The sequence below is a fragment of the Gastrolobium bilobum genome, unplaced genomic scaffold (assembly GCF_033153095.1).
Source record: "Gastrolobium bilobum isolate Gb01-03AN ecotype WA unplaced genomic scaffold, APGP_CSIRO_Gbil_v1 utg5722, whole genome shotgun sequence".
NCBI lineage: Eukaryota > Viridiplantae > Streptophyta > Magnoliopsida > Fabales > Fabaceae > Gastrolobium > Gastrolobium bilobum.
The window spans coordinates 41,483-69,233 of record NW_026896284.1 but is presented as its reverse complement, the minus strand read 5'-3'; the positions used below and the strand labels follow the sequence as shown (position 1 = coordinate 69,233).

General features: G+C 34.8%; 2 protein-coding genes and 1 pseudogene across 10 annotated transcripts; 2 read left to right on the top strand and 1 right to left on the bottom strand.

Annotated features, from left to right (window-relative positions):
• Positions 1 to 4,947, top strand: LOC133298608 (uncharacterized; annotated as a pseudogene).
• A 1,067-nt stretch (positions 4,948 to 6,014) lies between these two features.
• On the top strand, positions 6,015 to 22,321 carry LOC133298614 (uncharacterized). 4 transcript variants are annotated; one of them, XM_061497941.1, is made up of 18 exons: positions 6,015 to 6,164; positions 6,749 to 6,818; positions 7,615 to 8,433; positions 8,519 to 8,665; positions 8,778 to 8,891; positions 10,609 to 10,667; positions 10,990 to 11,056; positions 11,201 to 11,252; positions 11,353 to 11,445; positions 11,565 to 11,648; positions 11,777 to 12,195; positions 13,813 to 13,874; positions 14,492 to 14,561; positions 19,445 to 19,525; positions 19,660 to 19,761; positions 20,508 to 20,632; positions 21,500 to 21,590; positions 21,944 to 22,321. In XM_061497941.1, the coding sequence occupies exons 1-18, from the start codon at positions 6,118 to 6,120 to the stop codon at positions 22,031 to 22,033; spliced, it is 2,592 nt and encodes an 863-aa protein (XP_061353925.1). In that variant the 5' UTR covers positions 6,015 to 6,117; the 3' UTR covers positions 22,034 to 22,321. The 4 variants fall into 4 exon arrangements, 1 of the variants encoding a protein (XP_061353925.1); XR_009749827.1 differs by lacking the exon at positions 21,944 to 22,321 and having other exon boundaries at positions 20,492 to 20,632; positions 21,500 to 21,509; XR_009749828.1 differs by lacking the exons at positions 21,500 to 21,590; positions 21,944 to 22,321 and having other exon boundaries at positions 19,445 to 19,563; positions 20,492 to 20,529.
• Positions 22,322 to 23,231: 910 nt separating this feature from the next.
• On the bottom strand, positions 23,232 to 27,443 carry LOC133298619 (probable serine/threonine-protein kinase PBL7). 6 transcript variants are annotated; one of them, XM_061497945.1, is made up of 6 exons: positions 27,198 to 27,443; positions 25,563 to 25,753; positions 25,145 to 25,334; positions 24,670 to 25,061; positions 23,647 to 23,906; positions 23,232 to 23,615 (listed from the first exon to the last, which is right to left on the bottom strand). In XM_061497945.1, exons 1-6 carry the CDS (start codon positions 27,295 to 27,297, stop codon positions 23,489 to 23,491), a joined length of 1,260 nt encoding a protein of 419 aa, XP_061353929.1. In that variant the 5' UTR covers positions 27,298 to 27,443; the 3' UTR covers positions 23,232 to 23,488. The 6 variants fall into 6 exon arrangements, 5 of the variants coding, with proteins under 5 accessions (XP_061353929.1, XP_061353931.1, XP_061353932.1 ...); XM_061497950.1 differs by lacking the exon at positions 23,232 to 23,615 and adding an exon at positions 24,522 to 24,576 and having other exon boundaries at positions 23,768 to 23,906; XM_061497947.1 differs by having other exon boundaries at positions 23,483 to 23,906.
• Between the last annotated feature and the right edge of the window lie 308 nt (positions 27,444 to 27,751).

Sequence of the window (27,751 nt, the reverse complement as noted above, 5' to 3'; positions counted from 1 at the left end):
ATGGAATATGAGAATATCATGCAACAGAGTGGCAAGAAAAGAAGAGATCATAGGCAATGGTCTAATGAGGAGGATGAAGCTCTTCTTGATATTTTAATTGAAACTGGGAATCAAGGTTAAAGACTTGACAATGGACAATTCAAAGCACATATCTTAAGAATGACAGAGAAAAAAATGGAGGAAAAGTTTGCTAAATATGGAATTAAGGGGGCGTTTGGTAGAGGAATTTTTTTTTTTTACCGAGAAAAAAAGATTTTCGGGAAATGGTGGAAAATTTGTTGTCTCGGGTAAGTTATAAAAAGGTGTTTGGTAGGCCAAAATTTTTCTGGGAAAGCTAGGTTTATTTTACTGATGCTATGTTTGGTTGATTGTAAAATATTAATGGGAATCTGAACTGAAATAATAAAATTACCTATTTTACACGTCTGCGATATATTGTATAAGGGCATTTTTGTCTCAAAATATGAAAATGTGTTTTCCAGTTGGTGGGAAAAAAATAATACCATGGGTGGGATGAGATTATTTTTTCCCATGTGTAGTTAAAAAAGGGAATGATGGGGCAAAAACTATCCCGGGATAATTTTACAACTACTCATACCAAACATGGTAAAAAAAAATCCCCACCCCACTTTTTCAGGATTTTTCCCAAAATACTCATACTAAACACCCCCTAAGGTGAAACCGCACATTGAGTCTCCAATGAAAAGATTAAGGACAATTTATACCATAATTTATGACATGTTAAATCAAAGTGGATTTGGTTGGGATGATGAGAAAAAAAATGATAATGGTGAACAGTGACTATATGTGGACCGAGTATATTAAGGTTAATGCTTATTTATTTCCCCTCCATATTTTAATCGTATTTACCTTAACTTTATATTAATAAATTAGAGAAGCTTTTGTTTTTGTATTATCTTGCAGAATCATCCTAATGCAAAAGATTATAGTCAATCCCACTTCTCCATAAGCTTGCTCTTACTTTTGGAAAGGATTGTAACAGCCCATTGTACACCGATATTGTTAACATTGAATATGATATTAAGCGCAGTTACAATCACAGCAGTTCATTTAAAAATGCGGGTAAACTTTTTCCTTTTCATTACGTAAGCGTTTGAAAATAATATAAAACGTAATGACATAAGTTATGATCATAACTGAATTCTAAACACGGAATTAATAAAATACATGCTTAATTATCATACATTACTTATTTTAAGTTACTAAGGGGTTCCTATAAACCCACTTAGCATAAATCTTTTTTGTTTACGATTTTTCTATAACTGAACAAGCTTCTGTTTTCTGATCATTGTGCTCAACATACTTATCATTAATTTCCCATATTTTATTATATTAAACTAGACTCTATTATCTTTTCAACAAGGTATCACACGCTTCAATTGGAGTTCTCTAGCTCTGATTATAACTGTTTGAAGTTGGACAAGCAAAACTGTCAGCCAACCCAAAACAGAGCACCATACCTCCCTTACCATTTCTATAATTATGGATAATTTACGAAATCAATTGCTCTCAAATTTTTATACAGAATACTAGACACCTTAAGATTTAATTTGATATATCATGAAGCTAATTTGAGTAATAATTGAGGGAGAAACAATTTGTGGAAGTCACAGACTCGAACAGCCCCTGCAATGGACCTCTTTTGGCAGTCTGTGTTCTTTTCGTTCTACAGGGAGATATAAAACTCTAAATGGTACCAAATTTTGAAAAAACATATCTGACATCTCAACCTTTAAAATGGTGTATAGCACGTTCCAATTGGACCTCTGTAGAGGGAGATATGCTCTCCCAAATTTAGCATAAAAATTGCTTATTTATTATAAATTTCGACGACATCTCCTTTGTTTAGTTGACTTATCCCACTTTAACCAAAGTGTGTTTTAAACCTCAAATGGTACCTAATTGACAAGGGTGGCACACAAGGACCAACAAGCCTTAGTGCTCTTACAACCCATAACAATTTACATCATTATCATTATCTTTACAATCCATTGCTTAACTTCATTAAAACTTAAAACTCATTACAATCACATAATTCCATTTCATGCATTCTTAACATTTGACATATAAATTCATAACCTAAAATAGGCTTATTTTCCTTCCATCACATACATACTTTATAATTACACAAGATCCATAATACTTTAATTACAATTCTCCAAATATAACTACAATTAAATACATCAATGCTAGACTTAGCCAAAATAATACTACATGAACAACGAAAGTATGGTATACATAACTCATGCAACCCAAATGTTCATGCACTAAGTCTAGCCTATCATGTACAACCCAAAATGCAAAATGGCATAATATGTCATGCTCTCCAAATGCTCAACATGTCCTCAACCCACGGGCCCCCTTGCCTAGGACTCCCTGAACCGCTACAACCACATGAAATATAGCCCCAAAATGCGGGGTGAGATATATGAATATATCTCAGTAATCCAAAGGTTCTAGAGGATCACTTCGCCCAATGGCTCACTCAGATGTAAAATACAATATTGCGTCATAACTATAGAGAGAGATAAGGATATAGAGAGAGATTTAGAGAGATAGGGAGATAGAAAGAGAGAGGGATATAGAAAGGGATTTAGAGAGACATGGAGATAGAAAAGAAAGATATACGATGGAGCTGGAATGGTCTGAGCCAAAACATGCACCCATCCGTCCCACTGGCCTCATGCCTACAGCATACGGGCTCTTATCCAAGAATGTGTTCTCGAAACATCATTCAAGGCGCCCCCGACCATAACTTCTGAGACATTTCTAGAGTGCTCCTCAATGGATAACATCTCTATGGCCACAGGCCAACTGGAACTCCCTACAGAGGCCTTTCTAGTGGAAGTCCCCAACGCCTTACGACAACTATCTACTGGCCAGAGATACGGTACAACTCTATGTACCCAACATTTATAAATGCATGAACATGTAATAATTACATTATTGCACAAACAACTTCCAACCACTACCCCAATGGGCATGGTGGAGCACACATGGGAATTAACCCTAGTACCAATACATTACCTTTTTGAAGCTCCCAAGCTAGGTTGCTTCAATCACAAGTTACCACGTAACTTTCTTCAACAAAGAAATGTCAATATTCTTTTGGTCAGGGACCAAAGGCAATCCACAAGCTCCAAGCTTCAATCTTCTAGAATTTCGTTGAGAGACAACCTACAATGATCACAACACATGATCATCAATCCACTTGTTAAACAAGTCAATATTTCAAGACAATAAACTATCTTCCCACAAATACTCAATTCGGCCCTTAAGGCCCAATTACCTATAACCATGTTTTTTAATTTCATTTCATCCTTCCAATGGTTTACTTGTTCAACCACAACACCATATCAATACCACAATTGTATCAAACCATCACTTAGCATAATTTTCTCCAAGAAAGCCCAATATGGCTGAATGTACCACACGAATGGGGCTAGAGATTTTTCTTGCCTTTTCAAGGTTAAAGGCTCATTCGTAGGTCCACACAAGTTCATTCAAACACCTACCACATCAACTTATCAATCCAAATGCCAAATTGCATAATTTCCTTCAAAACTACCCTATATGGCCGAACCTATACCCTATAGAAACCAAGGAATTTTTCTCTCAATCCACATGCATTACACTAAAATCACCAACAACTCAATTACACAATTTTTCAACAACTTATTTTTCAAGAAAATATGTTCATTCAAGAAAATTTTTCTATGTTAAACAATTCCAAATGCCTTAAAATTTTATTGGATTTCCTTACCCAAGACATCATTCTAAGCAATAAATTCCAAAGAGACACTATCATTACATGCCTCCAATTACCACAACCAACTCACACATATTCAAATTTTATACCTATTTTCAAATCATCAACAAAATTCAATGAGATTGGAAATACTTACCACAAATGCACTCCCAAGCTCCATAGGAATGGTATTCAAGCATTCATCCAAGCCAAACAACCATAAACACTCAAGAACACCTCAAATTTTCGTGGTTTTTTTCATGCCATGATCTCCTAACATAATGGTCCCCACTTGAAAATAAGGGTAGTAATGTGTTTCTCTCAAGATTTTACACAAGTTTGGATTTGAAATTAATCAATTTGGTGACCTAGAACTCAAGTTATGATTGTTTGAATTTTTTTTGAGCTTTTCTTTTTCACTAACAATGGAGGGCCACGAAATTGGGGCTGTTTGGAGGAGGAAGAAGACCAAAAATTCTGATTCTACATGTGTTCATAAGTCACTTAAGTGGGGGTGGGTCCGACAAGTGTCACCTCACTTAAACTCACTCAATCTCACCACTAATCTTCAATTAATTCATGAACTATCCATTAAATAAAAAAATTAACATTCATCAAGGTCCTTTAATTACCCTTGAACAGATAAATCCGGAGTTTTTTGGTAATGTGGTGAAATTACTGTTTTACCCCTAGTGGTGCACCGTTGGCACGTTTCTCCAAAAATCCATCAAATTTCATCAACAATCATATTTTTTGGTCCTAAGTACCTTTTTCAACTTATATTCAAACCTAGAGCACAAATTTCACTAAACATGTTTTTCGGTGTATCTGTACCGCTGTATTTTCATTCGGTAAAAACAATATTCATCAAATTTTCAGAAACTTGCCTAACCACTCAATTTTTCGTTCTGAATCCATTTCGAGGGTTATTTTTTCATTTTAAACCTTCTACTATTATTTTACTGTTTAGAGTTACGTATTTGTCAAATTATCGTTTTACCCTTTTTACGTATTTTCACCCAGAACACAGGATTTTCACTAATTCTACCCTTTAATCCTCATTTTAAGTATATTTATGTGTTTTAAATCTACGAGGTGTTATAAGGATCATGCCACTAGTAAAGGAGTTGTTACCCCCTGCTGATGTTATTGAGGAGATGGATAATGAAAATGAATAAGTGATGAAGATATTACAGTTGAATTGACTCAATCAGCTTACGTCAACAAAACACAATTTAAGAGAAAATATTATCAAATTGAAACTCAGCCAAGAAAAAAAAACCTTATTATCTTTGAAAAGGTTTAAAACCTTAATTTTGGATTCAGCTCGAACTCTAGATTAATTCATCGAGAACTTATGGAATTACCTGTGAAAATCTCAAAAAAATAAATAAATAAAGGAAAATCTACATTGAGCCCAAAACGATGTTGTTTTAAGGTGGAAATCAAGTTATTTTTATAATTATAATTTATTTCAAGGTTATAATAAGTTTTTTCATTATAATTTTTTTTAATTTTTCAACCAAAAACGATGTCATTTTGGGAGTGAATGTAGATAACTGTAGAAACATTCATTGTAGAAACGTTAAAGCCTATCTCTTATTATAAAATTTGTGCTAATCTAACGGTTATAATTTAGAGGAGGTTATATTTACAACCTCTTACAACCATATCTTAATCGTTGATTTTTGCTAATCAACGATTATTATTTATTACAAATTAATAATTAATTAATGAGTTTGATTTACGAAAATAATGATCGATGATTATCGGAAATCAACGATTAAAGATATAATTGTAAGATGTTGTAAACGAAAATAGGTTGTAAGTATAACCTTCGTATATAATTTATTAAAAAAAGTGTTATTGAATGAATTATAACCGTTACATTATAGCCGAAATCAACTGGATTTGATAATAAATAAAATCATATATATATATATATATGGTTTTATAAGAGTTATGTTGTAGGAAAAATGATTGTGTTATGTTATAGAGATTCGTTTTGCGTGCCGAAGTTTTTTTTTTTTTTTTGCTGCGGGCCCCACAAAATGTTGTGTATGTAGGAAAATTTTTGTGGTATGTTAAATGATAGATGATAAACCCATATATATAACATCCCGTAAATAAATAAATGTTCTAGCGGCTTCAAATCACACGTGACGATATCCATCATCGACAACGACTACAAGTTCGAAAAATCCAGCGGCATGCGAGGACGATGACACACACACACAAGGAAGATTCAGTTACCATTTGATCTTCCTCCGAACGAAACTCCCGAAACCGTAATCCTTCTCTTCTCTCCCATTCTTTTCGGATTCATATTCGCGCCAACACAGCCGAACATGACGCACTTCAGTTTCAACCTCCTCCACAATTTCGAGCCCAATAGGTATGCACATTCATCTTCGTATATAAAATATAATCATCACACGCGTCCTCGAACCCTAACTCTTCGCTAGTTCTCGGATCCAATTTGGAACGTTTCTTCGTAGCAGTTACTCTTCACACCAACTAAGAAAGAACACTTTATCGGCTCCGTTTTTATCGCAATCATAAATTTGGAATACGATAACTGAAATTTCATTAGTTCAGAGTTTGTTTAGAATCAGTGTAACGTGCGTAGTTGGATGTTATGTATTGTGGTTTTGGAGTCTGAAATGTGGTGGTAGCGTTAGCATTGTGAGTTTGATTTTCATAGTGAAAGCTATGGGCTGTAGAACTGCAACTTTTCTTAAAGTATGTTGTTGTCCTTACTGAGTAAGCGCTCATTGGAGGTTGATTCCAGGTAACGTATATGGTAAAGCTATGCATATGTGTGTATTCTCTGTGGGGATTCCATTTTGCTTTTTCACTGCGGTGCTGTAACATGATTTCTTCTATTGTGTACGAATTATATCTGATTTTGGAAATTTGTGGTAGTGTATTCCTTCTTTTTTATCTATCAGAGCACTAATTGCACGTCTACATCTACAGAGATTCTTATGGATTTGCATTAAGGCCTCAGTACGCACAAAGATACAAAGAGTATTCTTTTATCTACAAGGTATCCATTATACTTCAGTTATTTCTTTTATGTCTCTGCCGATCCAGGTTTAATATTTCAATCCCATGTAATAACACATTTTGTTTGAACAAAAGTATACTCATTTGCTTACTTTCAGTGTTATTAAATGGAAGAACTTTAAGGTCCAGCATTATTCAAAGGACATTGTTCTTTTCATTGGGTAATTAGTCAAAGGAGATTCCCCTCTTCCCCCAAATCTTTTTCTTATATAGTAAAAAATAACAAACCTTTGGCTGTAACTGACATTTTTGTGCTAATAGTCTAAGAATTATTAGTTGCAACAACAAGATCAAGAGTAGACAACAACTATATGCTTTTTCCAATGGATTATGTCTTGTATCTTCTCTTTTATGAAATTAAAATACTCTGCATTTTTTGAAGAAGCTAACCTAAGAGGCATGTTATAACTTATAAATGTTATATTGGTTATAAAAGATGCATGATGTATTTAGCCATATGAATAGACATAATAGTTGCAAAAAATTGCCTCTTTGTTGCTCGTGCAGTAGGGCGTTAGCATAAGAAATAAATTAAATTATATTGAATTTTTCATTTTTCCCCTAATGATTTCAAGAAACAAATTTCCTGGAATAGCAAAAAAAAAAGAAAAAAAAAGCAATGGAGACATTGCATGTTAGCCCTTCAATGCTGTATAAAATGGAGGCTAAGTAAATAATGATGTTATCCTTTGCAATTCTGAGAACTGATTTTTACCAATAAGTAGCACAAATTCAATGTAACGATCAGCCCTAAACTGATATGTTTACCATATCAGGAGGAGGAAGATGAAAGATCAGATAAATGGAGAAGCTTCCTTGAACAGGTAGCCAAATCATCTCAACCAAGTTCTCCTGTGAACGAACATAAAGGAACATCAAAGGCTGAAAGTAATGAGGTAAAAGAAGAGAGAGACCCACATAGGGTAAGCAACGGAGACGAATCAAGTAGCAGGAAGTTTTCTGAAGGTACTGAGGTAGAAGAACAGACTAGTGCAGTCAGGGTTAGTGAAATAGATGATTCAAGTGGCAGGAAGTCTGTTGAAGGTAATGAGGTAATAGAAGAGTCAATTCTAGATCGGGTTAGCAAAGAAGGTGACACAAGTGGCCAGAAGTCTTCTGGAGGTACTGAGATAAAAGAAGGTAATAGTCCAGGGAGGGTTAGTGAAGGGGATGATTCAAGTGGCAGAAAGTCTGTTTCTGATATTTCAACAGGAAATAATTCTGAAAAGGAACTGCACTGTTCAGAAGAAAGAAAGACTCGTAAGGTTCAAAGCTGGGCTGAAATTAGACCGTCTCTTACTACCATTGAAGAAATATTGAGTTCTCGTGTCAAGAAGGTAAAGAATATGAAAGGTGAGCAGAGAAATGGTAATAACGACCACCTTCCATCTATAGAAGAATCTGAACGTGTAGAAGGGGCTTCTGAGGAGGATATTCAGGAAGAGGCCTGCACTAATGAGACACTAGATGATGGTATGAATGGCTCAAAGGCAGAAAATGCTTTAGTGGATCAAGACTTAACTGAACTTTTCTCTCCTTGGAAAGAACTGGAGTCCCTTGTTCAGGGAGGAGTCCCAAAGGATCTTAGAGGAGAGGTAAAATTGGTGCTTTCTAAGCTTTCCTACTTTTGTTGGGAAAAAATACTGCATCCTTCCCTACACTGCAATATTGTTGTTACAGGTCTGGCAAGCCTTTGTAGGTGTGAAGACACGGCGGGTGGAGAGCTATTATGAGGATCTGTTAGCTCAAGAAACTAACAGTGGTGAAAGCAAGGAGCAAGATGTCCCATCTGGTGCATTAGGGAAATGGAGAAAGCAGATTGAGAAGGTCATTAGCTGCATGCGCCTTGGACTTTATTTTGATTTGTAGGTGCTGCATCTTTTGCTTTATATTGCAAGTTGGCTCTCTCCTTAGACTAAATCGCACTTCTCATTCTCAGGATATTCCACGAACTTTCCCAGGCCACCCTGCTTTGGATGAAAATGGCAGAAATTCCTTGCGGCGTTTACTGCTAGCATATGCTCGGCATAACCCCTCTGTTGGGTACTGTCAGGTAACTGGAGTCCAAAAGAATCTTTCTTGGTTAATACTGATTCAGCTATTACTTCATAATATTTAAGCTTCATTAGACTTCTTGCTCATAAAATTTCCATGAAAGAGTTTAAAAAACCGAAATACGGGGTGCCATTGAGAAAATTGAAGTTATTATCTGCAGAAGCTGTTTCAGTCACTTTCCCTTTTATGAAAAATTCTTGTTTTTGATGATGTAACTAAAAATCTCTCCCTCTCTCTGTCTGTGTGTGTGTGTGAAACTTTTTTGTTCATTTCTTTGTTTTCACTTACAGTTTAAAAGTAGAACAAATGTTCCATGTATTATTGAAATTAATTTGCGTAGAGCTAAATGCTGAGTCTAATTTTATTCAACCTCTAGCCACTTAATTATCTGGATTACAAATTATGACATATAACTGAAGTTGGAAGTTTTCTTTCAAGAACTACAAAATGTGTTTTTAATTGTTTATGTACCATGAAACTTATAAGTTCTTTTGGGTTTCATGTGTCTCATGATTTTTAAATCGACTACATTTCTTGTGAAATTTTGAAACTTATGATTTACTGTTTCAGGTCTAATTTTTGTTTTGATAATGGACTGCTGTTCTTGAAAATGAAATGCACAACAAGAAAAATACTGTCAAAATAAGAAGCCAAAATTTTTGTGATCTATGGCAATGCACTTTACAAAAACAGGTTTAGTCTGGAAGAACTTCAAAATGCTGTGTCTGACTTATGTAGTATACTATAAACAACTAGTTTGCAAATCAATTTTTGTCAAGAAGGCCATCATTTATTTTTTATTTTTTTTATGCTTCTATGACTATTGTGAACTATGCTCAAGGTGGGCATTACGTTTTTAAAGATCACATAAAATTAGTAGTTACTTGATACTGACCTTTTAGCATTGTCTGGATAAGAAGCTTGGACAAGCCATGTCAATATATACGTATTTATATGTACCTATAACTTGCTGTTTGTCAGTAAAGTGAGGGTCATGGAAGGTTGCTTTAGTATATCTGGTTGTGGGATTTGTTAAGATTCCATACGGTGGTCCTAGGGTTGACCACAAGAATAAACAGAAAATAAGGCTAAAACAGAGACAATACTTAGGAATCAACTTAAACTTTGGTATATATTTTTCATACTAATCAGGTCTCCTCAACTTATAGCTGAAGGCTTTCAGCTGGATCATTAACATTGTTACTAGTGGTCTGCTAAACTTTGCCTACTAAATTTTGATGATCGTTTGTTACATTAAGAGTGTCTTCCTTTTCATTTACTTTTGGTATAAGCTTTAAGCCTTTAATATATTAATGCATTTCTGTATGTAATATATCTTCTGAAAGATTTTCAGGGTTCCTACTTCAAGTGAGTGCCTCCTTCAAACCTCAGGCATTTGATTGCTAGAAAATTATAGAATGTTTAAAGCCTCTAGCAAAAGCTAATTGAAACATTCCATGTGTCCTATTCAATATGTGGTGTGATATATACTATTGATTGTTGACCATCTTTGCATTTCCATAGGTTTTGCTTTCTTTCTTTCTAATTTATTTATTTATTATTATTTTATTTTATTTTGGGGGGTGGGGGTGTTAGTGGTGGTGGTAGTGTTGAGGGTATCTAATAATCTCTTAACTGGTGGTATTCTTCATTATTGTCATCATCATCATTATCATATTCTTTGTCATTAATTTTTGTTATTGGAATACATGCAGGCAATGAATTTCTTTGCTGGTATATTGCTGCTTCTTATGCCAGAAGAAAATGCCTTTTGGTAGGTTTGGGAAACTTGTCTTATATTTTTCCCTTGTCTGCCCCTCTTTCCAGTACAGACAATTGTTCCAAGGTGTAAACTTCCTTCAATTTTATATTTTGGTAACTCAGTATAAGGGAAACTCATTCTTTTAAAAACGTTGTGTACATAAAATATGATTAGCTTAGCTAATTTTTTTCCAGTAAATATACAATTGTTCCATGGAGTAAACTTCCATCAATTTTATCTTTTGGTAACTGATTAGGGAAACTCAGTCTTTTAAAAACATTGTCTACATAAAATATGATTAGCTTAGCTAATTTGTTTTATTAGGATATTTCAGGGCATTCGTTGGCATAATTGATGATTATTTTGAAGGCTATTATACCGAGGAAATGATAGAATCCCAGGTATGGATCAATTTTCTGTCTTAAAAAACATAAGAAAAATTATTTATCCTGATTCCTGAGTCAGACTTGTATGTCTGTTTGATAATTGTAGTGTTGAGGGACTCGAAATTCTCTTTTCAGTCACAGAAGCTTTTAATTTGTCAGGTGGACCAGCTTGTTTTTGAGGAACTGATGCGTGAAAGATTTCCTAAACTTGGTTTGTACTTAACACCTTTGCTCTTTATTAATCTTCTTATAATTGTCTCTATGAATCAGATTGGATAGCTTTTTTTATTCTGTTGATACTTTTGGTGCAGTTAATCATCTGGATTACTTGGGAGTGCAGGTGGCATGGATATCTGGACCTTGGTTTCTATCAATCTTTGTGAACATGATTCCTTGGGACAGTGGTGAGATTTATATGGAGTGAATTTTATTTTATTATTTTTCTCTTTTAATATCACATCATTAATTTTGAGCTTGATATATTCTTAAATATGTTTCCTTATTCTGTGTTTCTCCATCTTAGTTCTTCGAGTTTGGGATGTGCTGCTATTTGAAGGGAACCGTGTTATGCTCTTTCGAACAGCATTGGCTCTAATGGAATTATATGGTATTGAATTGTATTTTCCTGTGTTTTGTGAGTCTGATCTGTGCAGACTAATATGTGTTAGTAGTAAACTAAATTAGATTTTCATCTGTCTTATTTAAAATAATGATTTTTTTTATCTCTTATTCTAGGTCCTGCATTAGTTACTACAAAAGAAGCAGGTGATGCGATTACTCTTTTACAATCACTTGCTGGCTCAACATTTGATAGCAGCCAGCTTGTCTTTACTGCTTGTATGGGTTATCTAGCTGTGACAGAGGCAAGGTTGCAGGAACTGAGAGAAAAACACCGTCCATCTGTATTAGTTGTTATAGAAGAAAGGTCAAGGAAGGGACGGGTTTGGAAAGATTCCAAAGGGCTTGCGTCTAAACTGTACAGTTTCAAGCATGACCCAGGGTCAGTGGTTGAGGAAAGAAAAAACACTGAAGGAGGTGATATAGTAGCTGATAAAGATGTACTTTTAGAGTCCCAATCCTCTAATTTAGATGAACTGCTTAATAGCCTCAATGTTGATTCAGAAGTGGATTCTCTACCAGATCTCCAGGAACAGGTTACTTCCTCTACACCTCAACATTAACCTTCTCATCCCAGAAAAAATGGCTGATTGTGAAGTAGATCGAAAACTTGTCTACCATTTACTCTAATTTGACGTATAAATCCACCTTAGTATGTTAATTTTGCCTTCCAGGTGTGTCTTATTCGTCTTGTTCTATCTTGAATCAGGTCAACTTGATAGTGGTAAAAGGTGTTTGCACTGTTTACACTCTGAAATCATACACTTAATTTGAACAAGAGTAATTTTCTGTAGGTCATAACATGCTTGATTAATTAAGTTCAGCATTTTTTTGCAGTTTTTGCTGTCATGTTATGACTCTATCTGTCTGTGATATATCATTTGACTCAGTTCCTCTTAAAAGATTGAAAAGGAACTCAAATTGGATGATACTGAATCATTATCTCTGACACATGCTGGCTCTTATTTTTAAATTTTATATTTCTATAAAATTAGACCTTATGCATCACAAAATTGTACTTTTGAAGATTGAAAATTTTCGTATGCTTTAGAGTTTAGACCCTAAAGTCACCATGTATTTTGTCTTTCTCTGATTTCCAGTTATTAGTTAACCAAAATGGTGGTTGATAAATAAAAGAACGGGGTGGGGGAATCTCTCAGTATAAATATTAGAGGCTGAGAAATATATAGAGAAGAGTAAACTGGGAAGTGTTTTCTTAAATTTGTGTATTTCATATTCTGAAGGAATATAGTGATGTGTTCTTACATTTATACAGTTAGATAAAGTTGGTGACAACTGTCTAACTACCTCCAAGTCATTTACAGAGGTCTAACAGAAGTTATAACTGAGCTACATGTAGTTCATTTCTAACAAGATATAAATGTGCTTTCAATATTTTATAAAAAGGCTTGCCTTGTATGGAAATAATTATCTATGCATCAAAGTAGGGGTTTCTTTATTATTTCATTGATTTACTTAAAGAGATAATAAAATTGCTGTTTATAGTATTATTATCTGTCTAATTGACAAATAATGGGATTAAATGCTTGGTGCAACTTTGTTTTGTATAAATTAATTTATAGAGGATCATTGTGCACATTATTTTGTTAACTAAATATATACTTTAAATGTTAGAAACTTGGCATGCTATTTATAAATGTAGGGCTAACTTATTTGATTTTTTTTAAAGAAAATGGAGGATCACTATTGTTACAAATGAAATATGTTTAATGAAAGCACATTTTGAAATTTCACCATATGCTTCCTGTAAAAGTATGCAATTATTGAGAATGTAATATATCATTGTATATCAATTGACATTTATATGTAGGGTGATGGAGGGTTTTTATTGTTAATTTGTTCTCCAAATGGCGTAGTCGTCAAACATAATCTATTGTATTCTGCCAATGTGTCTGGCTGTGTGTGACACAAGTCTTCTTGACGCTTCAACCACAACTTCATTAGTCAAATTACATATTCTCAATGGCCTAAATTTGAAAATCATATTACAATCATGACATTTCATAGTCTTATTTCCTGGCTTAGTTTTGGATTAGTCATCTGAAAGTATTTCGCCAATAAATAGTTGCTCTATTATAACAAATTCTTCTGCAACTCTCTTTAAGTTTCAATCATTAACATCTTCTGTGCAGGTGGTTTGGTTGAAGGTTGAGTTATGCAGATTGATGGAGGAGAAAAGATCTGCCATACTCAGGTTATTATTTTTTGGTGTTCATATTCTAATTCTAGATCTTTTAAGACAACTTGATTTCTTCTTCAGCCTGCTACTTATAAATTTGCAAGAAGGTTTCTAGAATATAATTGCTGGATAAGTTAAGTTCATGAGGGAATTTACCCAGTTCAACCACCCAATTCAATTAAACCCTGTTTACTCTCCTATCTGCTGCTGATAGAGTATTTCAAAGTCTACCCATAAGAAAGTTCTTCCAGAATTTCCAATGATCATGTTCAAATCAAGCCCAAAAAGTGCGGGTTTGGAAATAGTTCTCAACCAACGAAACGATAGATGCATCTTCCTAGAACATCGCAGAGTGCCACATTATTGAACCATTTGTGAATATTCTTCATTTTGTTTCCTCACTTTATATTCCATTCAGGTCTTCTTGCTTGTAAATCAAAGCATTTAATTATTTTTTATATTGCATTGCATTTAGTGCTTTTGATGTTCTATTTGTATCTTTCCCCCTTCATTCCCCATGTTGATTTGTTAGTATAAAACTTTATCTATTCAATTAAGTATTGTGAGATTGTCATGATACCTTATGAAGGCAATTAATTCATTTCCATGTGTGTATTTCCAACCTTGAACAGAGCTGAGGAGCTAGAAACAGCTTTAATGGAGATGGTGAAGGAAGATAATCGTCTGGAATTGAGTGCAAGGGTATATCCAACATTCAGATGATTGATCTTGCTGTGTTTCTTTTTATTTTTTTGGTATTTTGTCGAGGTTATTTCTACTTATTGAAAAGAAGTTTTTGTATTTTGATCTTGAATAATTTACATGAGTGAGTATTTATACAAGAAAGAATCGCTAAGAATGACTAAGCGATGACTAATCAATCCTAATCACAATCAATTCTAATCAATCACAATCAATCCTAATCAATCATAATCAATCCTAATTAATAGGAAATAAAAACGGAAACATGTTTGAATTCTGATTTTCTACACTTCCCCTCAAGTTGGGAGGTAAATATTGATCATTCCCAACTTGCCAATCAAGTCTTCGAATGTTGGACGGTGTAGGCCCTTGGTAAGGATATCTGCCGTTTGCTCTTTGGTTGGAACATATATCAAACGCACACTTCCATTATCTAATTTTTCTTTGATGAAGCAACGATCAACTTCCACGTGCTTTGTTCGATCATGATGCGCAAGATTTTGAGCAATGTCAACAGCTGCCTTGTTGTCGCAATATAGTTTTATTGGTAGGGAATAGGAAATCTTCAACTCTTGAAGAAGTCTTCTCAACCAGATTCCTTCACAAACTCCATGAGCTAAAGCTCGAAATTCTGCTTCAGCACTACTTCTTGCAACCACTGTTTGCTTTTTGCTTCTCCAAGTAACAAGATTTCCCCACACATAGGTGCAATAGCCTGAGGTAGATCTCCTGTCTACTGATGAGCCTGCCCAATCTGCATCAGTGTAGATTTCAATTGTCCTCTTATACCCCTTTTTAAAGAATAATCCTCTTCCTGGAGTATTCTTGAGGTATCTAAGCACTCTATAGACTGCACTAAGATGCTTCTCCTTGGGTGAGTGCATGAATTGACTAATCATACTCACCGCAAAGGCAATGTCAGGATGCGTATGAGATAAGTAGATTAGTTTACCAACCAATCGCTGATATTGTTCTTTTTCCACCTCATTCTCATCTTCAATACCCAACTTGGTATTAGGTTCCACAGGTGTCTCAGCAGGTTTACACCCTAACATTCCTGTTTCCAACAAAAGATCTAGAACATATTTCTTTTGTGTTAGAGTGATGCCTGTTTTGCTCCTAGCAACTTCCATACCAAGGAAATATTTGAGAGTGCCAAGGTCTTTGAGTTCAAATTGAGCTGCTAGAAATTTCTTCAAGGTGTTCAATTCCTCAATATTATCACCTGTAAGAATTATATCATCTACATATACAATAAGAATAGCAATTTTACCATCCTTAGAGTGTTTGTGGAAGAGAGTATGATCAGTCTGTGCTTGAATGAAGCCTCTTCTTTTGACTGCTTGTGTGAATTTGTCGAACCATTCTCTGGGAGATTGTTTCAATCCATATAGAGACCTTTTTAGTTTACACACTGATCCATTTCCCTTTTCAAAACCAGGTGGAGGATCCATATAGACTTCTTCATGTAAGTCACCCTTTAGGAATGCATTCTTCACATCTAACTGTTGCAGAGGCCAATCTAGATTGACAGCAAGAGATAAGAGAACTCGGATGGTATTGACTTTAGCAACCGGAGCAAAAGTCTCATGATAATCTATCCCATGAGTCTGAGTGAAACCCTTTGCAACCAATCTTGCCTTGTATCTGTTGATGCTATTATCTGCATTGAATTTTATTGTAAACACCCATTTGCATCCTACTGCCTGTTTTCCTTCGGGTAGGGTCACTATCTCCCAAGTTCCATTTCTTTCTAAAGCATTCATTTCTTCAAAGACAGCATCCCTCCATTTTTTATCATTGAGAGCCTCGTGTATATTTCTCGGTATCTTTGTACTATCCAACATAGTATTGAAAGCACGAAACCCTGGGGACAACTTTCCATATGAAATATGATTAGAAATAGGATGCGTAGTACAAGATCGAGTACCTTTTCTGAGAGCAATGGGCAAGTGTAGATCATTTTCACCATGACACTCAAGTATTGGGGTGCTGGAACTAGAACATGGTTCAGAATCCTGGCAGTGTAGAGGCTCTGGGTTATTCACACTTTGAGGAGGCTTTCGCCTGCTATAAACTTGTCCCCATTTTGAGGAGGCTCTTGATGGTGAGAATTTTGTAGCTCCCCCTGTTTCCAAAAGTAGAGGTAATACTGTGGCATCAGTAGGTTCCCATGACTGATCTTCATCTACTCCTATAGACTCCCCCTGAAGAGAAGTCGAGGGGAAGAAAGGGTCATTCTCAGAAAAAGTGACATCCATAGAGACAAAGACCTTACGAAGAGAGGGTGAATAACATTTATAGCCACGTTGAGTAGGAGAATAACCAATAAAGACACACTGAAGAGACTTAGGATCAAGCTTAGACCGTTGATGAGAGGGAATATGGACAAATACAACGCAACCAAATAACTTGAGAGGTAAGGAGGAGACACCTCGGAAGGAAGGGAAGATACCGTTTTGTTGGGGTGTGTCAAGACACGAGCTTTGGTGAAGGATGCAATGTTGGGAAAGATATTCTCCAAGAATAGAGTTAAAATACTCTTTGCCATTATCTGTACGAAGAATTTGTATAGCAACTTGGAGTTGGGTTTGAACCATGGCATGAAATTTTTTAAACACGGATGCAGCATCAGACTTATCCTTTAGAAGATACACCCAACAGACTCGAGAATGGTCATCAATGAAGGTAATGAACCATCGAGTACCTGAAATATTTTTAACACGGGCTGGACTCCATATGTCACTATGAATTAAGGAAAATGGGGAAGAGTCATGGTGAACTTTAGAAGGATAATGAGCACGAGTATGCTTGGCAAGTTGACAAATATCACAAGAAAATAAACTTGGACTTTTATTAATAAATAAGTTTGGCAACAACTTCTGAAGATAAATAAAATTTGGATGGCCTAGCCTACGATGCCACAGCATAACATCATTACATGAACCAAAAGGAAACATAGAGTTTTTTCTACGAAAACAGCTTCATGAGTCACATCCTCCTCAAAGTAGTAAAGTCCACCATCCTCTCTAGCACTGCCAATCATCCTCTCCGAGTCCTGTTCCTGAAAAACACAACCATGTGGAAAGAATTTAGCAAAGCAATGCAACTCAGAGGTGAGCTTGCTAATGGAAATGAGATTACAAGTCAGAGAAGGAACATAAAGAACTGATGTCAAAGTAATCAGCTCAGAAAGTTTAATGGTTCCGTGTCCCGCAATCTGGGAAAAATTGCCATCGGCGATCTTGACCCGAGAAGGTTCAGAATATGGAGTGTATGAACAAAACAAGCCAAGATTACCTGTCATATGATTAGAGGCTCCAGAATCAAGGATCCAATGATTTTGACTATCAACATGGAAAACTGTACCTTGCTGGACCACATGACTAGTGGCCTTAGGAAGGGGTGATGAGGAGGCGGAAGAGTGTTTTGAGGAAGCCATGAATAGAAAGAGAAGGGTTGACCGTTGATGAAAAATCAAGTTTTGTAAATTTTTGATCTGACCTCTGGAACAGGAAGGGGAGAAGCCGGCGAGAAGGTCTGTGCAAGTCGCGGCGGAAAAAGACGTTGGGAAGGCGGCGCGTGGAGCTCACGCGCCGGAGACTGGCCGCGCGTGTGACGGCGCGTGGCGGCGCGTGCGGCGGTTGACGGCGATGGGTCCAACGGCGGTCGACTCGTCGGATCCTTTCTGAGTCGAATGGTCACCTCACTTTCTTGATCGGAGGTCAGTAGACTAGGTTTCTGTGTTGGACAGATTCAATGGAAGTGTTTGGATGGTTATTTCAGATTTGAATTAGGTAGGAACAAACCCGCTCTGATACCATATTGAAAAGAAGTTTTTGTATTTTGATCTTGAATAATTTACATGAGTGAGTATTTATACAAGAAAGAATCACTAAGAATGACTAAGCGATGACTAATCAATCCTAATCACAATCAATCCTAATCAATCATAATCAATCCTAATTAATAGGAAATAAAAACGGAAACATGTTTGAATTCTGATTTTCTACACTACTTATTAAATTTGTAAAAATAGAAAATCATTATTTCCCCTTGTTCTCGTCTTTCCCATGTATCTTTCCTTTTGCAAAAGGTGGATCAAATGGAATATAGTCTGAATAACGAGGGTACAAGAAGACTAAAATAAACTTGAGGAAAAACCATTACAAAAAGACCTTACTCTGAATGGATTTATTGAAAATTTGGGTTTTTGATAGATCTGAATGGCATCACTTGATCCATGCAGCCAGTCCCACCTAGTAGTATTTGGTTATTGATTTTGATATATTTGAAACTTCTAATATATTAAATTGTACTGTACTTTCTATAAATTTACTGCTGCTGACATTGATATGCAAGCCCCAGTACTTCCTTATCATGTAATTCAATGTTATGGTATAAAACATTGCTGTTTATTTTTTAATGTATACCTTTGAATCAAATTATTACTATGAAATATGTTGTGCTTTATCCTTAATCGCATCTTGACATGAACTCACTTTTCTTCATGCCAATCTGGATTTTTCTTTAGAATACAGTGAGAAAATAGGGAGAAATTTTGAAACTCAACATAAGTACACACTAACCTTAACCAACTATTTTATTATTATTTTTATTAAGGTGTATATCTTGGAGACACCATTATACTAAAACCATGCCTGGACATATATTAGTGTAAATAATATAAATAAGTTAACTTAAATATCATTTAATCATTCAATCAGCGGAGAGGATTTTTACTTAACCCCATAAAAGGCACAAACACTAGGAAGTAGGAAAGCTAGTTCAGTATCCAAGTATTATGATTTATTCTTCTCTAAAAATCTTTTTTTCTGGTAATTTGGCTTGCAAGGTTTACAAAAATATTTGTGAGCATGCAGGTTGAGCAATTGGAGCAGGAGGTAGCTGAGCTACAACAAGCCCTTGCTGATAAGAAAGAACAAGAAGCTGCTATGCTGCAGGTTCTAGTGTGCACCTGTTTTCTCCAGTGTCTATTTCTGTAAGCTTATATGCAAAAATGAATAAGAAAATAGAAATTAAGAAAAATGTCTTTATATGTTGTATAGAAAACTTTGAAATCTCCTGCATGCTACAGGTCTTAATGCGGCTAGAGCAGGACCAAAAAGTTACTGAAGATGCTCGCAGAAAAGCAGAGCAAGAACTTGCAGCTCAGAAATATGAAGTTCACATGCTTCAGGTAACCTCTCTCCGGTCTTATGATCATTGTGATTCTGGTCATTTGTTTTTACAGTTTGCTGTAGAGTGGTGTAAAATTCTTAAACAGAAACATGCTTAGAATATCATCTCAATGTTTTCCAAAAAAATAATAAATTTACGATAATGACTTGATTTGTGAATTATGATGACACTGAGAAAGGATCCTCGTTGAAAACTGAAGGACATGATATCTGTAATGCTCAATTTACTAGTTTGGGTACTCTTCTGAATGTTTCACGTGCAACTTTGTAAGCAATATCCCTATTGATGCTTTTGCCTGAAAGAATGAATGCAAGCATAAGTAGTTGAGTAATTAAAATAACGGATATACCCAAAATCTGTTGTTAAATCTAATAAATTTACTCATACCTTTTCTCTTGCTAATGTTCATGGAAAAGAAAATATTCTTTGCAATTTGGATGTATTTTGTTCACAATGGGCTGTAGAAGAAGGTTTTCTTTCCTTTTATTTTTTTTTATTTTTTTTTATGTTTTGGCTAAACTGAACAAAGTTAATTGCCTCTACAAATTGTTAAATACGAATTTTCCCCATTATCTTTGTTTTGATCCAAATACCCTCAGCATGTCCATGGCATTGAAGATCTTTCTATTTCTAATAGGATGGGTAGATATATTTCCCTGAGAGAAAGAAGCAATCACGTTGTGCTAACTATTAAGGATCTTACTAGGCATGATTATATCTATTTCCAGTATAATAAATATGCAGGAAAAATATGAGAAGGCTATGGCATCAGTAGCAGAGATGCAAAAGCGGGTTGTTATGGCAGAAAGTATGTTGGAGGCTACCCTTCAATATGAATCTGGCCAATCCAAAGCGGTTTCTTCTCCAAGGTACAAATATTTTAGATGTCACATTTTAGATTCTGCATGTAACTTTATCCTCTCCTAGTCCAAATTATTGTAGTTATTGCCTGTTGTAACTTCCCTTAGCAAGCTCTGGGAGTTTGATATCTCAAGACTATATGAATCACAAATTTGAGCATTGATTCATAATTACATAAACCTGCTTCAGAAGTTTGATGTCACAAACTCTGTAATATGTTTAGTATTTTCTGGATTTATTTTTGCCTTTTTCCTTGATAAAGAATTAAATAAAATAATTTAGATAATTATCCTGGTTTGAACTAGACGAAAACAGCAGCCTCTGATAACTACCCATATTGCATGGAAAAACTGAAAAGTTAAATATTTCTTTTATGCTGTACTTAATAAACTATGAAATGCAGGATAATTTTTAAGAATTAGCCTTATGGTTTTGAGGACCCTTGATGAATTGAATAGAAATGAAGCCAGCCAAGGCTTCAGGGAAAGGCTTGAAGTCTCTTGGTAAATATCATAATTCAAGCTTCTCCAGTTCTGAACTGGAAATAACTCTCCAAATTAACAAACTACATTAAAATGAAGATTAGCCATTCTTATTTTGATCGTATTATGGGAAATCTTCAAATATTATTTATAATATAGGTTGTAAGCTTGATTTTAGAAGTTGCGGCTGCTAATACTCACTAACTTCACCCTTGATAATGTGTTTTCTGTTGTTTTAGTCCTTTGACTTTGACATAACCCAGTTTCCATGGATTTGTGGGGCAAGGATGCCAATGCAAAGAGCATTTTGCATATGATGTGACATGTGCTACATACATTTATTGTTAGAGATCACATTCTTCTGGATCAATTTCGTTAGTAATATTCTTGTAGGGCTGGTCGTGTACAAAGCCCAAGATTAGAAAACCCCACACGGAAGATTGGTCTACTAGGTTTTGGACTTGGCTGGCGTGACAGAAACAAGGTAAAATCTTTTCTATGTCCACTCTTCATCTCCCAATGACTTGTATTCAATCAGAGGACACGTGATTATGCTTATGGGTTGCTAAATCCAATTCAGAAGAATTCACCATTTGATTGCATGCCAGTCCGACTGGAAATTCCTTGGCATTAAAATTGAATTCACTAAAAAGTTATTTGAACTCTCATCTTCTTGTCTCGATTATAAAAATTTTCTATTTATTGTTTGAGGTATTAATCTTTGGAGGTATTCCCAAATTGTATAATATGTCCATTTGGATGGCCTTTGCCATTTTTCTGCAACTAGAAGCTTATTTTTGTTCGTAAAGATTATCCCTTACGCACCCTATGAAACAGGGAAAACCTAATGCTGAGGAATCTTGCGAAAGTTTGCATAACAATGTCACTCCGAGAAAAGAATCCAATAACCAAGAAGAAGATAGATAGATCATGAAGAGCAATGTCACTGGAACCCCACAACCCGGTGCTCTCCTGCCTACTTAGCAGTTGTTACTTGTTTCTGATTATCACTGCTCAATTTTCTTTATTGATTATGTCAGATAGTTGGCCGAAAGATAGGGTAAGAGTCCATATGTATCATCATCAAAATCCAAATGGGAATATTAATTTTTTTTTTATATACTTAGGAATATTAATTTTTTACTCCCCTCTATTTTGACTATTCATTCAACTAGATTAAAGTCAGATGTAATGAATATTTTATTTGTTTATAGATCAAATAGCTGTAGAAGGTATATTCTGTCTTTGAAACCATTGTTGACAACATGACCTCATTTACTGAAGCGAAACAACCGTGCCGTGCCTTATTATATATGCATGCTCAATGGTCAGTATTATTTTATATTAGTACAAGTTATATTATTAATCTTAGTCGTTGATCTCATTTTTATTTAACGGCTATAATTTTTTAGACATGTGAGCTATTAGATACAAATAAATTAATAGTCAAGATTGATATATATATATATATATATATATATATATATATATATATATATATATATATATATATGAGGCAGGTTATATTTACAAACTTTTTTGTTTACCAACTCTTACAAACTACACTATCTTCTCCTGAGAGAACATTAGTTACATTATCTTCTCCCAAAAGAACATAGTGCAATTTATAAGAATTTGTAAACGGATCTTTCCTTTATATATAAAAAAATAAAATGTGCTGCTACTGCTGAGTGTCGAACTTCATTATACTTGACTAAAATATGTATTTACTGTAAAAACCATCCAATCCTGGTTAGTGAGGGCTCTTTTGTTCAACAAAATACCGTAATGAAGAAAACGAGCATGAGCTTTCCCAATTATAAGACAGTAATACGGTAAATTGTTTTTTGGTCCTACCCACTAAGTTTTCAATTTTGACTGTGTACAATAGTTTATTTAATGGAATGTAATATGAGAGAGTAGATAAAACTAGACGTTAAAAAAAAAAACGATGTGTTACAGTATCTATTACTTGTCATGTATTATATGCTTGTAAGTTCCATAATTCTTAGGTTCGATCCAATTTCAGTAAGCGTTGAAATTCTAGAAAATTTAAAAGCCATGATGATACAAGTTACACGACCAGATAAACTTCCAAAGACTTGAAAGTATGGCAGAACACAATATATACATACTTTCTTGATTAAAAAAGCAACATTTCTATAGAGCTTCATAACTATACAGCAACAAGGATATAGAAGAATAGATAACTATGGAATGCGAGTACACATGGGGAACCATTGCCTAGACAGAAGGAATATGAATCATGAATCCAGTAATTTGCTCTTAAATAGAAATTCAGGGAAAAGAAAGTGGAAATACCATCTTGGCTCCAAATGGAAATCGGAGCAGTTCTGTGCACCAGAAGTAGAACAAAAATTTTCACAACATTTTTAGCAACTCTACTCTAAACTGAGAAAACACCACCATAGGACAACTGGTATTAACATCTATAAACCTATATCTTGCAGTGTGTTGTATGTTGGGTATTTGCACCACACAATCATATAGCCAACAAACACTGAGCTCCATATCACTGTCCCCTCTTGGTTCTAGGAGGAGTACCAAGAGTAAGGCGAGAGCTTTGTACTGTCTGTGTATTGGGGTCATATCTTTGTGAAGCAAGGTAACTCAAAGCTGTGACAACATCAGCTATAACTGGACGCATATTGGCCTGCTCCTGAACACACATTGCTGCAACAGCAAGGGCCTGATATAACCCTCTTGGAGGATATTGACCTTGGAGCATTGGATCAGCCATTTGTGAAAATTTTCTTCGATCTTTAAACAAGGGTCTAGCCTGCAATTAAATGAGAGTAATCCATCCCAAAGTGACGACTAAAGTTTTAATAAAATTACTCAAATAAGGACCAAGTCATAATATCAAATTTCAATATCACAACTGACTGTGCAAAAGTCAGTCAAAGAGTTTATGGGATATGCAAAACTTTGACCACTACCTTCACAGGTTCAACATCACAGTAAAGGAATTTCTTTTTGCGAGAAGAATTTATTTAGAAGGGAAGAAAAAAGAACTCAAAGAAGAATATATCAACAGAATGGACTTTCAGAATCACTATGACAGAAATTTTCTTTCAAAACATTGTACATCTTTAAATTTATACCACATCTTGGTACTTTTAATTATTGAAAGGTTATAGGTTTGAAATTAGGAAACAACCTCTTTGTAAATATACAAGGGTAAGGTTACGTACAAGAATTGTTCTCACTCTACACTCGCTAGTCAGGGTTTAATGGGGAGTGTTTTTTTTTACGTACTTTTAATTAATGGGTGACCAAGAGCTAAAAAACTACTTGAATGGAAATGATTTCTTACCACAAATTCTCAATCTCAGGTACAATTATGTAGGTAAAGTTTTCCGAGCATGGCCAATTAATATATGGAAATACTTACCTCTCCTTATTTAATCCACACTGACAACTTTTTGACCATTAGTAAGCGAATGAAACTGTCCAGAAATTTGACAATTCATTATTCTGCTCTCCTGTTTTTAAATCATCAGAAGGACATATGAGATAAGATAATGGTATGAGTTTCTTACCCATGCAACAAGATTCTGCTCTCCTGCAGATTTTGAATTGTCAATCGCTTTCCTTCCAGTAATTATTTCCAGAAGAACTACACCAAAGCTATAAACATCTGATTTTAGAGTCAGTTGACCTGTCATTGCATACTCTGGAGCACAATATCCATAGGTGCCCATAACCCTTGTGGATACATGGGTGTTCTCCCCCACTGGGCCAAGTTTAGCCAAACCAAAATCAGATAACTTTGGATGATACCCTTCGTCAAGTAAAATGTTGGAGCACTTTAAATCTCGGTATATGACAGGAGGGTTAGCTGTGTCATGTAGATATTCCAATCCCCTTGCTGCCCCAGCAGCAATTTTCATTCGTGTGTTCCAGTCAAGTCGTTTCTTGCCAGGAGAAATATCTGCAGATCAAGCATATATTAACAATATCTACAAAATTGAAAGAAGAGAAAAGAAATAATATACAAATTTGAAATATAAATACCATATAAGTGGTCTTCCAAGGATCCTAATGACATATACTCATAAACTAGAAGCCTTTGATCTCCATCAGCACAATAACCAATCAGGTTGACAAGGTTAGGGTGGTGAAGAAGACTTAACATCAACACTTCAACGAGGAATTCTCTATTCCCTTGCAGCCCATTTCGGTCAAGTTGCTTAATTGCAACAATCTACATTCAACATTAGAAAGGATAAAATGTTTTGCCAACTCAAACTACACAGAATTAAAGCCAATTTCCATGCTGGCAAAACTTACAAGCTATTATTCTCGCTATCAGAATAAAGCAACATGGATAAGGGAGAAAAGATGAATAATAAAGAAAAAGAAGTATCACTTCATTTCCCTGCAACTTTATCCTATTCTTCATAAACAAAGAAATAACGAGAAACAGACTAACCTGATTAATATTTTCCAGACGCCCTTTGTATACTCTGCCAAAGCCTCCCTCGCCTAAAAGACATTCTGCTCTAAAGTTTCTAGTTGCAGTTGCCAACTCACGGAATGAGAATGTCTGTGCAGCAATGTGATCAAGGTTTCCACTTTTAGAGGAATCTTTGGAATTTATAGATGAATTCCTCTTCAATTTCCCTGCACTCAATTCCAAAGGCTAACGATTTAAGTGGTGAGAAGCATAAACCACAGCAGGTTTAGATTTAATATCTATGACCAATCAATGTTCCTTCAATCTCTTGGAATCAGAAAGCACCATACGGCATGCTTCATTTTCCGATTCCCAGAAAGAATCAAAGACTGATTTTGCTTCAAAGGACGGATCGTTTCAAAATTACCATCAATAGTACAATTTTAAACAAGCTATATATACTTTGTAAGTGAGAGAAAACCAATAAGCTGAAAGAAAACAACTCAAATAACAAGTACTAAGATAACTGATACGATAATTTCAGGGAAGTATATTAACTTGGTCTATTGTATGCTGTGACTCATAGAATTACCTGAACCAATGCTGTTATTACACTGATTAAAGAAACTTAATGTGTCAAATATAAGGATAAAACATAATACAGTTGTTAGAATCGCACCATTTGATGCAATTTAGCAAGCCAGCTATTCGTATCATATGATGAATCCAGCATGGCTTTGAATCACACAATACATGCTTGAGGCGGTGTAATTTTGTATCACCATTCACCAATACGATTCGATGATTCATATATATATATATATATATATGGAGTTTACATTTTTGCAGCTATTGTAAGTGCAGCAATTAAATACTTGCCATATATTACGTGAAAGCATTAAATGCAGAGAATCATAACCACAAAAAAGATGAAAGCATTAAATGAGGGGAATCATCATAACCATACACCTGTCGTTGTTGTACGTAAAGCGGCTGCAGAAATGATTTTACCTATATATATGTATATGGGGTAGGATCCTTTGACATCTCATAAGAGAGCCATTAGATAAAAAAAATCAATAACTTTGATCTGTAAGCATGTGACATCATTGATTTTTTTTATCTAACTAACGGCTCTAAGATTATATGTCAAACTTTAAATTTGACATCAATGTCAAATGATTTTACCCCTATATATATATATATATATATATATATATATATATATATATATATAAAAGAAATTGAAAAGTCAAGTAGGCTTAAACTATTAAATGAAACGGAACTAAAGGAGAACTATGATAATTCCATTGCCCTCTTTTCATTATTCTAAAATAAGGACTTCACATAATCACTCACTCACTCACTCTGCATCCAGTTTGGCTATTCCATTCCTATGTTTTCATTCTTATGAAACAAAGGTTTTACAGTCACTCACTCGCTCTATGTGTACCTTATTTCGTGAAGCTTATACTTTTAAGTTGTTTTATCAATTTCAAGTTCCTGATTTAAAATTATTACATTAAACATTATAAATCATTTATATCAATCACATAGTTCAATCTATTTTTCACTTTCTCTCAATCTTACGATTCGATTTATGATCCAAGAGTAAAAGAATTAGCTTGCCAATTCACAATTTAATAAAAATAAAATAAACAATATGAGTACCTGGCGGGGTAGCTTTGATCGGATCGTGCACTTCCAACTTCTTCTTCTTCTTAATCTTCTTCTTAGTGTTTGAATTTCCAGAACAAGGAATCCAACCCATGTTGTTGTTTTTTTTCCCTTTTCTTTTTTCACACAGATAACATAACCCCACGGTCACTCAAAATTCAAAAAGAAGCCACCGTGGGTGTTTTTGTGTGTGAATAATTGGTCTTACCACGTTTGTGTTTTTTCTATTTTCGAGGAATAATTAGTCATTGGTTTCTTTTCGTTCGGAAGATTATTGGCTGATATGTACCTCACTGGATCAAGCCCGAAACAAGCTTCAACCTCGCATTCCTCCAACGATGTCGTTTGAGTGTCAATCTCCAATAAGTTGCTTTTGGTTAATATGCTATCAAGATTCACATTAGGAGTAAGTGAAAAAATTAAATCACATGTGTAAAAATATATATTAAATTACTCGTCTCTCACCCCTCACTATAAAATAATAAATAATTATGATGGCCTTAATTCAAAAATAGGACAAGCTTTTAAGTATAATAGATATTAATCAT